This window comes from Numenius arquata, chromosome 5 (genome assembly GCF_964106895.1).
Source record: "Numenius arquata chromosome 5, bNumArq3.hap1.1, whole genome shotgun sequence".
NCBI lineage: Eukaryota > Metazoa > Chordata > Aves > Charadriiformes > Scolopacidae > Numenius > Numenius arquata.
The window spans coordinates 494,285-509,482 of record NC_133580.1 but is presented as its reverse complement, the minus strand read 5'-3'; the positions used below and the strand labels follow the sequence as shown (position 1 = coordinate 509,482).

Genomic DNA, 15,198 nt, shown 5'->3' with positions numbered 1-15,198 from the left:
GACGTCCCACTGGTCCAATAAGAAAACAGGGCGCGGCGGGGCGGGGCGCCGGTGGCAGCAGGAGCCAATGGCTGTGGAGGCCCCGCCCCCTATCGGCGGCGCGGGGCGTGGCGGCCCCTCCCGCGGCGCTGAGGGAACGGAGCGGCCCGGCCCGGTGCTGCTGGCACCGGCACGGGGTGAGCGGTGGCGGCGTGGGGCCCTTCTCCGCTTCTCCCTGCCCTTTCCTGCCTTTCCTTTCCCTTCCCTTCCCTTCCCTTTCCGCTTCCCTCCCCTCCCGGGGTCGGGTCCCGGTGTGGCGGTGGGGCGGGGGCTGCCCTGCCCGCTCCCCTCCCGGTAGGCCACACCGCTCCCCTCGAGGCCTGGGCTTCCCGCCCCCTCCTCCCTTCCTTTCCCCGGTGGGTTTCCATGGCAACACCCCTCCCGGGTGTGTTGCCATAGCGACGGCCGCCATGCCCCCCTCCATCCATCCCCGCCGGTCACGGTGCTGAGGTGCTTCTTCCTCTCCCCGCAGCCCCCAGACCGAGCCCCCTCCGCCCCCCGATGATGCCGGGGCCGCGGGCGGTGGAGGAGCAGCAGCAGCAGCAGCAGCGCCTGGAGGTGTGGCGGCCGCCGCCGCCCCAGTGACGGCCCCCGCCATGTCGGTGATGGTGGCGAGGAAGAAGGTGGTTCGGAAATGGGAGAAGCTGCCGGGCAGGAACACCTTCTGCTGCGATGGCCGCATCATGATGGCCCGGCAGAAGGGCATCTTCTACCTGACGCTCTTCCTCATCCTCGGCACCTGCGCCCTCTTCTTCGCCTTCGAGTGAGTTCCCCGTGGCGGCCGGCTGACCCCGTGGCACCGGGACAGGGCTCGGGCAGGGCCTGTCTGTCCGGTGGCATTGGGAGTGGGAGGGGAGCGTGGCGGAGCCCCTGGTGCGGGGCTCTCTGGTGGGATCTGCCTCTGCACCCGCAGCAGAGCGGCCCTGGAGGTTTTGGGGGAGGATGGAGCTTTCCCATGTCTCTGCCTGCGGCGTGACGCCAGCTCTCCGTGTGCTTCCCTGTGGTTGGGACTTGCAGCCCCCTGTCCTGAGCGGGGCACGAGGGGATGGGGGTTTGGGGTGCCTGCTTCTTGCCCGGGGATAGTCGGGGTGCAAGGGCACTGCTGCTGCGGCAGCGGAGGCCAGCAGGGCCCAGCCTGCGTCCCTGCCCCCGGTCAGCCCAATGAGGGAGGTGACCCAGCCGGAGAATTAACAAAAAAAGGACTGAGCTTGGTGGCAGTGGGGTTGGTTTAGCACCGATCTGACCTGCCCTGCAGCCGCCGGCTGGTGGGTGTTGCAGAGTGCTGCACTACAGCATGCGCTCCCGGGAGCTGGAGCCCTGGTGTTTGGAGAGGATCCGGCCACCTTTTTAGATCAGCTTGGCAGCCTAAAGACCCGCAGCCGAGGTGTTGGGTGCTGCCGAAAGAGCAGGGCCTGCCCCCTCCCCACAGCTCTCCCTGTGGGCTGGGCTGGGGAACCGATCTGGCCTTAGACTAATCCTACCAAAAAAAAAACAAAGGGGGAAAAAAAGCCTCTGTTTGCTGAGCCCTGGTGTTGTGGGGAGGGGACAGGACTGCCCCTTCTTCCTGGTTTGAGGATGAGCTTGGATCAGCTGAACAACTGTGAAACTTTCCTTCCTCTGTCTTCATCAGCATGTTTATGTTGTTCTTAGGGAGGCCAAGGTCCTACATGGGGTTGGGTAACACAAAAGCTCTTTAAGCCAGGAAAGCAAGTGGAAGAAACTGCTCAAGGGTTAAGCCCTGGCTATTCCTCCAGATTCAGAAAGCACTCAGCCCAGATGCTGGCCTCGTAGACATCTTCCCCAGGCCAGGGGACTTGTCTTGGCTTCCCCTGGCCAGGCATTGCTCTCCCTGGCTCCTCTCGTTAGCGGATATTGCTGGCAGCCTTGGAAAGGGCTTTCTGGAACAGTCTGGGGAGGCTTGCCACATCCCAAGAGCAGCAATGAAGTGGCAAATGTTGGGTCTTGGTCAGGCAGGAGACTGGTTTTTCTGCTTAGTCGTCGTGTAGCTGTGGAGGCAGGTGCCGTACGACTGGGATGCGAGGTGTTGGGGTTCCCCAGAGCGGAAAGCCCAAATTATCCCTGACTCAGTCTGAACTCAAAGGTATGAAATGACACCACCATTTGTTTTGTTGTTTGGGTTTTTTTGCCATCTGAAAGATGGGGCTAAGACTTCCTGCCTTGCAGGAAGAACTACTAAGTGTTACTGCTCCAGAAACACTTATTGTGAGGGATAATTGCTCTCATTCCCTGCGGAGCCTGTCCTTAGTTGAAGAGTGAAGCCACATCCCGCTCTGCCATGTTTGCCCTCGCCAGCCGCCTGCCGCGGTTGTGTGGGGCAGAGGGACCCAAGGGCTGCCCTTCCAGTGCGGGGCTGTGCCAGCAGAGCCGGTGGCGCGATGGCTGGTTTGCCGTGGGCGCAGCGAGGGACTGGGAATTCCTCGAGAAGCCCCTTCCCGGGCTTCAGGAGGCAGAGGCCTGTGGCAGGGTCGCTCATGTCCTTGCTCTCACTGAGACACCCAGGACATGCCTTTTGCATAGGGCTGGAGGGTGGTCTCTGCGGGGGCTGCTGGCCTGCGGGAGGTTTGGCTGGGAGCAGAGTCATCTCTGATTTTTAGTTAAACTGGCTGAAACCCAACAGGAGATGAGGAAAAGTTTGGGAAAATCCAAAATACCCATTTGATCCTGTCAGAGCACAACACCGTAAAGTTTTCTGTTTGAAAGAGGTGGGTTTGGTTGGAAATTCTTGGGGGATTTTTGAATTTGGGGCAGGGATGAATTGTTGCCTTCCCAACCAGGAGCACTCCACAGCGTCTCTGCTTCGCCGCCCCAGCTGAGCAGCTGAGCGGGTTGGCTGCTCGAGAGCCCTGCTTCCCCTGTGTGCATTCCGAGGGCGTTGGGGTGCTTCTGCATGAGGGGCTCGGCTTTGATCTTTTCACAGTGTTATCTGTTCATTTCAGCTTCTGGCAGATTTGTGCTGAAATTCATGGTTTCCCTCTTAAAGTTTGTGCTACGGAGGAACAATTGGGGTTGTTGGGATCTGGGTTTGGAGGGAAGCAGAGAGTGGTGGGTGGAGGAGTCCGTTCAATTCCTGCGCGCTCGCTGCAGGGGTGCCCGTGTTGTGAGCGCTTGTTTCATTCAGCTGAATCACTTGCGCAGTCACACCTTGTCTAAACAAGGCTCGGGGATGCCTGAAGCCAGAAAACATCTCGCTGGGCGATGGGAGCCGGCACGGTTTTGATCCTCGCCCTCCAGGCTGCTCTGGCTGGGCTCTGATTACAAACGCCGTTGCTGGAGAGCCGGTGGTGACTGGCATCGCGCGTCATGAGATAAGCCCTGTGTTCCTCCCCAAAAGAGTCCTCCCCGGCCGTGGAATAAATGACAGCCTCTCTGTTTGGGCTGCTGCTGCTGGTATTTTCATTCCCCCCCTCCCCCTTCCAAGTAGCTCCGATGCCATCGGCTCATCTGCCACGTCTCCAGTTGAACTCTCTGAAGCCACCTCAGCCCCATGTGTGGGAATTTTTTATGTTTTTATGCCCTAGACTGCAGAGCTGCGGTCTGGAACGGGGTAAGTCTTTTCCTCGGAGAGACTGAGCTGTCAGTGCTCTACCTGGAGATCGGCTCCTCCCTCCCAGATAAAGCAGGGGCCGTGGAGCTGTACTAGGGAAGTGCTCTGCAGCCGCCCGAGTCCTCTGCCCAAGGGCACCTCTCTCGCCACCGCCTTGGCAGAAAGCAGCTCCTGCTGCTCGAGGGCTGGGGCTGGTCCCTGCAGGGTCCCAGACCTGTATGTAATTGGGTCTACTCTGGGACCGTAACGTGTCACAGAAAATCCTGCTCAGTATCCTCCTGGCGTTATTTCAGACACTTACTGGGGACGTCAGCTTTTGTGATAGGGCACTTAGTTGTCCAGCTACGCTTGGAGCATGAGGAGAAGCCCAGGTAAAGCAATTAGTGAAATCCATGTGGGAATTCAGACGATGGGATGTAGCGTCCTCTCTCTGGCTGCTGGGGGTTTCCGTTGCAGTTTGCCAGCCTGTCTGTAATGGCCCTCCTGAAGCCAGGCTTCTCCATTCAGCTCTCCAGAGCAGCTGCAACAGAACTGCATTTCTTTTGTCTTCAGCTTTCCAGCACCAAGGTCCAGCGTTTGTAAATGTTACAGGCCAGATAGCGCCTGCGACGCCAGGCTCCTGGGCACGGAGAGGGGCTGCTGTTTGCTTTGCCAACAACCAAGCACCTTTATTGCTTTGTTTTTTTTTTCCTCCTTCCTTAGCTATGTAGAGATTAAAATTTCTTTGTTTTCTGATGAGTTGATAAAAATCTATGCTCAATCCTTCATGTGACTTGATTTTTTTTTTTTTAATTTTTTTTTTCCCAAACCCCAAAGATCCAAGATTTTGCACTGAAAAAGAAGCGCTTCTGAGATGGCATTTACCTCTGGTTAGGTCTATGTCAGGCCTTGTCAAAGCTTACACGCAAGTTGATCATCGCTTTTTAGCAGTTATAGTTTCTCTCGATAGAAGTGAACTTGTTGGTACCCAGAGTTCAGCTGATTTTGCTTGTGAAGATGTGTTTTGGCGCAAAGTGGCTGCTCCTGGGTTTTTGAGTTGCGAGTCCTTTTTCTTGTACGTGGGCTCCTTCTCGGAGGACAACTTGCTTTCCCTGCAGCCTGCCCCTCCTCTGTGGCACCGGGTCTCGGGGTGCTCTCCTCCCGCCTGCCCAGAGATTTGAGTGTAGCTGGGAGAGGAGCAATAACGTCAGCGTACCCTCTCTGTCCCCTGCCTGAGGTCGGCTGCTGCATGGGTTGGGTTGGAAGCACGTGCCGTGTCCTCGCAGCGGGTCTCTTGTGAGCACTTTCTGCATCGCCGTCGACAGCCGGGGAGAGTTTCCATAGGCAGTTCTGGTTCTCCCCGACTGCTGCTTGGGAAAGGGCCCCAAACTTATAGGTCGGCAGCGTGGCTGTTACCCAGGGTTTCAGAGCAACTGCTTCCACGCTCACTGCAAGCACATCAGCGCCGGGAAACCGTCCCCGGTCCAGGAGATGCGGATGGCTGGGAGTGCTCTGCTGAGGGTCAGGCTTTTGGGAAAGGCTCTGCTTCTCCAGCATTCGGGACAGGTACACGATGTGGTTAGGTGTTAGTTGCAAGCGAGATGTAAATTAATTATAGAGCAGAGCTTGCACTGAGCCCTGGAGGGGCCTGGCGGTGAGAAGTGCTGCCTGATGGCTGTGGCTGAAGTCCTCTTCCCTTGGGGCTGCCGTGTTTTCCCCTTCCTCCAGAGCTTTCCTTGCTGTGCTGCTTACAACAGACCTTCCAAAGTCATCACAAAATAATCGGCCAAGCAGCCCTTGCACTGTAAACTCGTGGCACCTCCCAGCTGCTGCTTCTTGCTGCTCCCCCTCCGCTCCATTCTGATGATCTCTTTGTTTAAGCCTTTCTCACCCCCAGTCCCCCCCCGTCCCCCATGATGATGAGTTGTGATAGTGCTGTTATTGTCTGCTGTTAGATGACAAAATGCTCAAGAACACAGATACTGCACTGGGAGCGGAGGAGGAGCAATATCCGTACATGCCAACAGTATGTCTCTGTTGACTCTCAGCTTTCCCAAACAAAAGATCTTTAAAATGTCTGTTACTTAGGACTGTAAATGAATTGCTGAGCGTAATCGCGCTGGAGATGAGGTGTAGACTGAGGGCTCCCCGGCGCTAGTGAGTACCAAGTCACAGCCTCACGTCGGGGCCTTACCTGTTGCTCAGCCGCTCTGGACGGTGCTTGGCTGTCTCTGCCCTGGCAGGTGGACGGGGCACATTCCCTGGAAGACCCCTTCCTGAAAGCAAGGCTCCATCAGCACAGAGGGGGACGGGAGGCAGGCAGTGGGCTCGGTGTTGGGTTTTGGGGTGCAGTTTCAGCATGTTGGAGGTTTGTCTCTCTCACACATCTCTGACCTGGCCCCCGGGCTGTGCTCGTTTGAGGGGATACAGTGGCGCTGCCAGCCCAGCTTCCTGGGGAGGCAGGAGGGCCCTGCTCAGCCCCTGCTGTGCCAGGGCACAGCTGAATGACAGGGCTGAGTGTCCAGCGCGGTGTCGGGATGTTTGCATCATGCCAGAGGGACGATGGCAGCAGGACAATGGTTTCACTGAGCAGATGTCTCATGCGCTTCTGTGAATGGCAGCTGAAGGAGCCAGCGTTAATGCTTCCTTGCATGAGTTTCTAGTTATCTTTTCCCCATCAGACAGGAGAGCAGGCATCTGGTGTTTACTGGGGCTTTTTTCCTCCCCGCTGCCCACCTCTGGGCAGACAAACACTCTGGGATCACTTCTCTCCCCTCCTCAATTGGGGACCTAACCTGCCCTGTCCCTGTGCCACGCTGGGAGCTGGATTGAAGGGCTGGACACCGGCTGGATGCTGCCACCTCCCTTGCCACAGCGGGCAGGACGGTCATGCACTCATCTCTTTCATCTCCTAAAATTGCAGGCTTCTTCCCCTTCCCTCTTCCCATTCCCATGCTGCGCTCTGTGGTGTGGTAACATCAGTCTGGAGGCCACTCTTGCTGTGCCTCGGGGACAGCAGGGCGTGCTGCATCCCCGAAGGGCAGGTTTCCTCACAAAGATGCTCAGGGAACGGTCAGCAGGGAGTGAGTCACATCCCATGCTCGTGCGCAGATGGAGCGGGGACCGCACGGGCTGCTGCAGGGGCTGGTCCCGATTATTCCTGAGTGCTTCTGTGCAAAGCTTTCAGGTCTGCGCCCGGGAGAGAACACCCGGCACCGATCATGTGCCCACAGGTAATAAATCTCCTGGCTGACAGTACACTGAAGAAACTTATAAGGTGTTAGTGTATATCTGAGGCTGGGAGCTCTGGCGCAGTTTTGGCTCAGCTTTAACACAGTTCATGAATCCATATTTTAAGCCTGTAACATGTTCATGTTGTTACTACAGTTATAAAAGCTGTCATGTCAGCTGGACATGGGTCAAACTGCAGCCCTTTGAGGCAGACCGTGTCCAGCTTTTAGAAGAATAAACCCATATTCCTTCTCAAAATGGAATCCAAGGTTTCTGTTTAACTGCTGGCTGACTTGCATCTCTCTCTCTAGACTTTGCCCTTGCGAAGGGAAAGCGAAGTTGTCTGAGGCTGCCTACAGTTGGTGAGCTCAGCCCTCTGGCCACTCCGCCTGCCTCTTCGAGTGTAGGCAGGGCTCTGCACGCGAACAACTCTACGGGTTGTGTTGTTTTGAGTAACTGCACAGTTTGTAGTGTCTAAAATTAACCATGTTGGTTATGGGGACAGGCCCCATGCATTGCTGTGGACGCTTCGTGTCGTGGCTGTGGCCAAAGCACACCGTAGTTTCAGTGTACAGCCCTTTCTGCACCTCGCACACCCCTCACACAGAGGGGACAGTCGCTGGAGTCAAGTGATGGCAAATTAAAGCCCAGTGAGGCTTCTGCAGTAGATGGTGGGCTTGCAGAATCCAGTGCTGCAAAGGAACCATCTGGAGCTAGAACCTTTATTGCATTACGGAGAAGCTATGGGTGGGAAGGCGATCCAGAATTAAATAGTTAATGCTACGGGTGTCGTAGGAATCGCCTTGCTTAGGATGAGAGATCCACCGGGGAGGATAATCCCATGCCTTTCACCACAGTAGCCTTACGCTTTCTTGGAGAGCAAGTGTGGATGGGAGCAGGAGCCTGGGCTGGATCCACCCCTCTGGAGTCAGGGCTCACCAGAGAGCTTGGGAACCCGGCTTCATCAGGAGGAACCTGGGCAAGCAGGCGTGCAAGGAGAGGGGGAATTTTGCAGAACCATTGGGATTTCGGTGGGGTTTCCCTTAAACCATGGGAAACCTCCGTAGGAACTTCACCCCAACATAAGTGGGGTTTTCTGAAGGAATCGGGGTAAAAGTATGTTTTCTTTCAGGCCAGTACGTCTCTAAGCCATGACTCCTGCATGGCCTGTGCTGCAGTGCCTGCACAGACATGTTTGCGGGTGTCCAGAGGTGACGGGGGCCACAGAGAGATTAATCTCCCTGCTCCCTTTGCACTGCCTCAATCAGCAGGATTAGCGGCATAAATTCCTCATTGGACCTTTCTGTATTTCTAAAGCAAACAAACCTTACGCTGTGTTTCCTCTCTCGAGCTGGGGTGGTCTGGGGGCAGGAGCCTTTCTGCTTCAGTTGGACCTTTTGAGTCCTTTCCCTCAGAAAAGTCAAAGGAAGCCAGACGTCTTGTTGCACGGGAATGTTGCACTTCCACCTGAATCCATTCCTGAGAAGCACAGGATGCGGTTCATCCCTGGAAGGTCATTTCTGTGGTACTAGAAGCTGCTGCCTCTCTAGGGGACAGACAGAGATTCCCACCCTTCTGTTGTGCTTCCGTGCCTGCCAGCTCTCTCCAGTGGTGGGCTCTCGGACCAGGCCTTGGGTGCTTCTCCTGCATCCATCCCTCAGCAGTGGGCTGCGGCGGGGGTCCTCCAGACAGCAACCTTCCACCTGGCCGGTTTCTGGTGTCACCGTGACTCTGAGCAAAATGGGAGCTGGAGACAAACCAAAACGCTGGAAAGTGTGCTGTGCCTGGCTGGTTGAAAACACAGTGGTACTTTGAGCGTGGGTAGTCGTTAGAGCTGCCCCAGGGGTGTTTCCCTGGGCTGGTGGGATTGGGAGGAAGCGCTGAACAGCCTCTCTTCTTGAGATGGAAGCAGTGTGCAGAAAAATCTAGACTCTGATGCCGTGCCAGTCTTTCAGACCCTGGCTTGGGCAGAGCATGCGTTGGTCTGATTCATCGCCTCCTGCCGTTTCTCCGCAGGTGTCGGTACCTGGCGGTCCAGCTCTCCCCGGCCATCCCCGTCTTCGCAGCAGTTCTCTTCCTCTTCGCCATGGCCACGCTCCTGCGGACCAGCTTCAGCGATCCCGGGGTGATCCCCAGAGCCCTGCCTGATGAGGCAGCCTTCATCGAGATGGAGATCGGTGAGTGCGGAGCCAGCTGAGCTGGTAAGGGCTGGAAAAGCCTCTGCGTTTCTGGCATATTTACATGTTACGTTCTCTGCAGAGCCTTTCTTCCCGGCTGGCCCTCCAGAAGTGGGAATTGGTGGCTAATTTTGCTTGTCTGAGTCTCCAAAAGATTGTGCAATGTACCTGCTTCCCTTTCTGGGAGCTTTTCACGTGCTGTTTTCTCACTTGTAGCTGTGTACATACAAACTCCATTTGCTTTTGGGAAGGGGGGCAGGAAGCTTGGTGTGGGCCCCTTGGTCCTTCAGGTAGAGGGGAAGTTTGGTGAATGGGGGTCTGTAGAGTGACACTGCCCCCCCCCCCATCCCCTCTCAATCTCCCCATGAAAGCTCTGGCACCCCTTTTCGTGCCTCCAAGCTGCCAACTTGGCTCTGAACAGTGTGAGCAGAGCTGCAGCCCCTGGCTCTAGACCCAGCAGGCTCTGATCGCACTGGTAGGAGAAGCAGGGAGGCGAGTTCTCGTTCTAGACTTGTGCTGGTGTAGCAGGCGGTTCTGATCTCTGCTTGGTCCTCTCTCTCAGAGGCCACCAACGGGACCGTGCCGCAGGGTCAGCGCCCGCCCCCACGGATTAAAAACTTCCAGATCAACAACCAGATAGTGAAGCTGAAGTATTGCTACACGTGTAAGATCTTCCGTCCGCCCCGTGCCTCTCACTGCAGCATCTGCGACAACTGTGTGGGTGAGTAGAAGAGGCTCCTGCAGCTGGGGAACAGGGTAGAGCCTTTGGAAGTGACCGGGTCCCACTCTGCATCGGGTCTCATGCTGAGCGAGGCCAGCGTGGTGTGCTGTGAACACACAGGGACAGTCTGCCTCATCTGAAGCTCCAGGAGCTTGAGATTTGCTCAGAACATGAAGCCAGGTGGTTCATCTTTGCCAGTGCTGCTTTGGCAATAACTAGTCTAACATAAGCCTAACTAGTCCATGGAAATGTGCAGCCCATTTTTGAGTTTCACTCACTGCTGGCCTTGCTGGGCTAGAGGCTTCCAGTGGAGAGCTGTGTCTCGTGTGAAAGCAGCTCCTTGCATCAGCATGGAGATTCTGCTGGTGCGATCAGTGCCCCTGGTGTGTGTTCCCCTCCCTGCACAGCAGATTCTCTCTTAGCTCTTGTGTATCATTGTTGGCTCACGTTCAGCATCCCTTCTCAAGGAAGGAATCCCATTCTTTTGGATCCCCTTCCTCCTCTGCAGGTTCCCAGCCCTTTGCATGTTTATGCAGTTCCTTGAACTCTCTTCTGATTATCCTGGTAGGAATAAAGTGGCACATGGGTTAGACAAGAACTTCTGAACGCCCAGGCCTTCATCTAACCCGTGTGCTGCTCTAGTAAAAGCTATTGTACCTCTGGTCTCGGGGGGAGAAGACATGCATGGGGCCAAGCTCTGTCTTAATGTGCAAAACGACTCATTAGTAGATTGGTTTTTGCACTTTCTTACCTGGTCTCCCCTTTGGAAGGGGGCCGTGATGTGGGGCCCTGAGTTAGCAGAGGGTTGGACTTGGTGGTCCAGGGAGCCCTTGTCAGCCTTGGAATTTTCTGAGTTTGGGGCACAGGGGTAGGGTCTGGAAGGGGTAAGGCCTGGAGGAGGAGTAGGATCTGGAGGCCGGCAGGGCCATGCCAGAGCAGCGCTGATCTCCATCTTCCCTTTCACAGAGCGCTTCGACCATCACTGTCCCTGGGTGGGCAACTGCGTGGGGAAGAGGAACTACCGCTATTTCTACCTCTTCATCCTCTCGCTCTCACTCCTCACCATCTACATCTTCACCTTCAACATAGTCTACGTAGCACTGAGTGAGTCTGGCTGCAGGGAGGAGGAGGCTGGGTGGGCTGAGGGGGAGCGGGGGCACAGGTGGTGGTGCGAACCCAGAGGTGATGGAGGGGGAAAGGGAACTGGACTCAGCGAGATGTTCCAGACAAAAAGTATCTCTCTCTTTGTATTGCCAGAATCTCTGAAGATTGGGTTTCTGAACACGTTGAAGGAAACCCCGGGGACATATCCTTCCACGGTGTGGAGGGGTTGGCTTCTCCAAAGCTGGGGGTCAGTGTGAGCTGCGTTATGGAGGGGCTGGAGTCTTGCTGCCTGGACTTCTCTAAGGGGTCTTTCAGGGCATTTTCCCCCATGATTACAAGGTGAGGAGCACTTCTGTGTTTTACCCTCCACCCTTTTGGGAGGAGGGTAAAACAGAAAACCATGTCTAGGAGAAACAAGGAAGTTAGGGCAGTGTGCCTGGGGTAGTGACACAGCTGGGCTGGGGCTGTTCCTGGCTGTTGCCAGTCCTTAACTCTTCTCACTGTACTGGAGGTGCTCATCTGCTTCTTCACCCTGTGGTCAGTGGTGGGGTTAACTGGGTTCCACACCTTCCTGGTGGCACTGAATCAGACAACCAACGAAGACGTAAGTAGAGTCTTTCTGTTCCTCTGATCCTTGCCTCCTCGGTGTGTCACGGCTGTGGCCCTCTCGCTGCCATGCCCCACAGGCTGAGCAGGGCTCTCCTCAGGTGGCCGTGGAGCAGACCTGAGCCTCTGCGCTGTCTGTTGCAGATTAAGGGGTCCTGGACTGGGAAGAACCGCGTGCAGAATCCCTACAGTCACGGCAACATAGTGAAGAACTGCTGTGAGGTCCTCTGTGGGCCTCTCCCACCCAGGTAAGCTCTCGAGGGACAGCCCTGCTGTTTTTGCCCCCAGAGCCCAGTGCGGGACTGGGAGGAGCTCTCCTTGCTCGGGTGCAAGACCTGGCTGCTCTTCTGCCAGCTCTGTGTGTGTTGAGGGCTGCTGGAGGCCACTTGGGACACAGCTCTGGGGAAGAAGGTCTTGTGTTGCTTTCCTTGTGTATCTTAGTGATTGAAGCTTGAGGTGCTCACTGTCACCATGTGCTTGGGAAGCTGGTGGAGAAGTGGCTCCCCTTCCCTGGGGCAGCGTGTGCAGCGGGGGCTCTTTCCAGGGCGCTCTTTTTGGTGGGCTCTCACATTCCGAACTAGGCTGCTCTCCTAGGGGCTTGGTTTCACAGGAGGAACATGAACACTGTAAACTAGGCTTGGGCTGTTTTGGAGAGGAACCCCTTCCCCTGATGTTTGTCTTCCACCAGCACTTTTCCTGCTAGGAGAAGCTGGCTTCGGGAGAGGCGTGGGGTCTCTGACGGTGTGATTCTGTTCTGGCAGTGTCTTGGACAGACGGGGCATCTTGCAGCAGGAGGAGAGCACAGCTCAGGAGGAGTCGTGCCCACGGGGGCCTGGCTCTCAAGAGCCCCCCGTCGCTCAGGGCCCCCCTGGTGGGCAGGCGGAGGAGAGCGGTGCTCAGCAGAAGGATGGCAGCATTCCTCACCCGAGTGCCGTGAGTGATTCCCTCTGGGGGCAGGGGGGTTGACGGGGTATCCTGCTTGGAGTCGCTGGTGCTTCGGGCCAGCAGAGGGAAAGCTGATAGCGTGATTTAGCAGGAACAGAGCAACACTTGGGACCTCGCTGAGAGGTTGCCGATGTAAAGCCTGTTGTGCTGTGGCCCTGGAAACCAATGTCTCTCTGGAGCTGGCCAGGAGGGTGCTGGGCTCCTCTGAGTCCTAGTAAACCTCAGAGGAAATCACAGCTGGATTGGAGCTGTCAGTTCTGCCCTGAGGGCACACAGGAGCTGGCGCTTACAGGGGCAGGAGGGGTGGGAGGTCGCAGGAATCTTGGTTTGGCCCTGAGTGCAAGCTGAAGGGTTGTCCCATTGACGGTGTGGGATCTCCATCCTTGGAGAAAGCCATTGCCCAACTGGATATGGCCCCAAGCAGCCTGCTCTGTCTTTGGAATTAGCCCCGCCTTAAGGATGTGGTTGGACAGGAGACCTCCAGAACGTCCTTCCCGCTTAAATTGTTCTGTGAACATGGTGGGAAGTGGCAGGGCCTGCTCCTGCTTGGGCACAAGCTGCTGTTTCTCTGGGGTGTATTCCTGCAAGTCACTGCTGTCTTCTCTCTCCAGGTCCCTGCGCCACCCCTGAGCAACGCTGAGATGCCAGAGGAGAAGCAGCTAACGTCTGGGGAGCTCCCGGTCCCATCCCAGGACGCTGGGCAAGCAGAGCACTAGCGTCTGCTTGAAAGGGAGAACTTTCTTGTTTTGTCTAATCAAAGCTGGAAGTGATGGAGGAGAGGAGGAGATGGGCTGGATGGCAGGCAAACGATTCCTCATGGCCATTTTGCTTTAGTCATTATTCACCGGGATGCGCAGGCGGTGCGGGCTGGCGCTGGCCTTGCACGGTGTCGAAGGATAATGAGCCCGAGCGGCCCACCTTGGACACCGAGGGGCACTCACCTCCACCAGGGCTGGTCTGCCTGCGGGCCGAGGCAGGACCTCTTGCTCTGCAGTTTGTCCTGGATGCTAACTACCGGCTTGGTGGCCAGGGCTGTCCCCACCTCTGGCCCCGACTCTCTGATGAGGCGACTTGTGGTCAAGCAGCTCAGAAGCGACATTAGGGCTGGCCTGTTCCCTACTGCTGAGGAATCCTGATGGGAAGGGGAAAGCAATTTATGGCAGTAGTGTCCTCTCCCCCCTCCTCCCTCCTTCCTCTAATCTGTGGCATTGTTTTATTGGTTAACGTGGCAGGGCTTGTCTGGAGACATTTTGGTGCCAAAAGGGCCAAAACAGCTGGGAAGGTGTTCTGCTGGCAACAGTTTTTAAAGTAGCTTCCTTCCCGTGCTCCTTCTTTTTGTGTGACTGAGCCGGTGCAAGAGCAGTCGTGGTGGGGACCTCCTTCCCCTCCTTCCCCGGGGCTCACGCCCGACTTGGGGCTCGAGGGAGGGAGGGGGGCACCCCGTCTTCCTGCCGCTTGTCTCCACCCCGCGCTGGCCACAGAGCGGTTGTGCAAGGGCTGTATTGAGCTGCAGGGGAGTGTCACCCTGTGCCACCGCCTCTCCAGCTCCTGCCAGGGCTGCTTTTGCTCCCGGGTGCCAGTGCCGAGCTCCAGCGTGCCCTCCCCTTGCCCCCCAGGCTGCGGCACACTGCTTGGCCGCTGCTCTGCAGAGCCTCAGCCCCGATTCTGTGTCATGTCATTGTGTCCCTGTGTCCCTCCCTGCATTTCTCAGCCATCGTCAGGCCTCCAGAGCCTTGGCTCTTCCCGGGGCTGCCCGGGGCCTGGCCGTGCGGTGCCTCCTTGGCAGAGGAGGGAGGAGAGGCTGGGGCAGGCGGCGGTGGCAGAGCTCTGTGCTGGGACAGGGCTCCTCTCCCAGCACCACGCTCCCTGTCCTGTGCCCGACAGCCGGGCTGGGAGGAGCCTCGTGTCTGGGGGGTCCCCGCGAGGGCTGGCAATGGAGGGAAGGCGGTTTGGGGCTCTCCATCCCCTACCACGAGTGCTGGGTCCCTCTGTGCCTCCCCGCAGACACGGGGTGAGTGGGTGGCAGGGGGAGGATGTCCCACGGGGGCAGTCCTGCTTGGTTCTCCGTCACGCTCCTTCTCTGGCCTCCTGTGCCACCCTGCTTTCGACAGTGGCATGAGCGAAGCGGGGAGCCTTGTCCCCCCTGATGTGTGCCTCCCAACTTGCTCCTCTTCCCTGGCCCCTCGCAGTGTTGACCTGGGCCGTGCATGGCAGTGGCCGAAGTGGTATTAACATGGCATTAACGTGGCGACCGGCGCTGCCCCCTCTCCCGTAGTGCCAGGGTCTCCTCTCCTGGGCAAGAGGGCAGAGCTGCTGCCCTGGGCTCCGGCAGCGGGTTCAGAGTGTCCCTGCAGCTGATCCCTGCTGGCACCTACCGGAGAAGGAGCTCGGGCCTCCCATGGCCAGTGGGGCCGGAGCTGCCCGGCTCCCACCCGCTGCCCCCCTGCAGCCAGACCTGGCCCGTCACCCCCGCGGCAGGGGGGATCCTGAGACCAGCCCCAGGCCCCACACACCCCGCCGGCGGTGGGAGCTCCCCTCCTCTCCCACCCGCCCCAACACGCTACTGACCAAATCTCAAACTCGTTGTGAAAAAGTGTATTTTTTGGTTTTACTAATGTGTTTTGGAGGGCGGTGTGTGGAGTGCTGCCTGCTGGGGCCGGCGCGGAGGCTGCCTGCACCTGTGGTTCCTGCCTGCTCTGTTCAGGTTCTCTGTGAAGGAAGTGGGGGTAGGGCGAGGGTTGGGGTTTCTTTATTTTTCTTCTTCTTCTTCTTCTTTTTTTTTTTTTTTTTTTTAATTTTAAAACAATGAAGGAAACTTAATTGGTTTGAAA

The 15,198-nt window shown here is 57.1% G+C and overlaps 1 protein-coding gene across 1 annotated transcript; it reads left to right on the top strand.

Moving 5' to 3' along the window:
- The first annotated feature begins 97 nt into the window (after positions 1-97).
- ZDHHC9 (zDHHC palmitoyltransferase 9) lies at positions 98-14,943 on the top strand. The gene is made up of 10 exons (XM_074147290.1): positions 98-176; positions 512-802; positions 8,831-8,991; positions 9,554-9,712; positions 10,679-10,816; positions 10,970-11,018; positions 11,318-11,420; positions 11,567-11,670; positions 12,184-12,355; positions 12,979-14,943. Exons 2-10 carry the CDS (start codon positions 636-638, stop codon positions 13,081-13,083), a joined length of 1,158 nt encoding a protein of 385 aa, XP_074003391.1. The 5' UTR covers positions 98-176; positions 512-635; the 3' UTR covers positions 13,084-14,943.
- Positions 14,944-15,198: the final 255 nt, after the last annotated feature.

Coding starts and splice junctions, on each gene's coding strand:
- ZDHHC9 (XM_074147290.1), top strand. CDS start 636: ATGTCGGTGATGGTGGCGAGGAAGAAGGTGGTTCGGAAATGGGAGAAG. Junction 8,992..9,553: donor CTTCATCGAGATGGAGATCG/GTGAGTGCGGAG, acceptor CCTCTCTCTCAG/AGGCCACCAACGGGACCGTG. Junction 9,713..10,678: donor CATCTGCGACAACTGTGTGG/GTGAGTAGAAGA, acceptor TCCCTTTCACAG/AGCGCTTCGACCATCACTGT.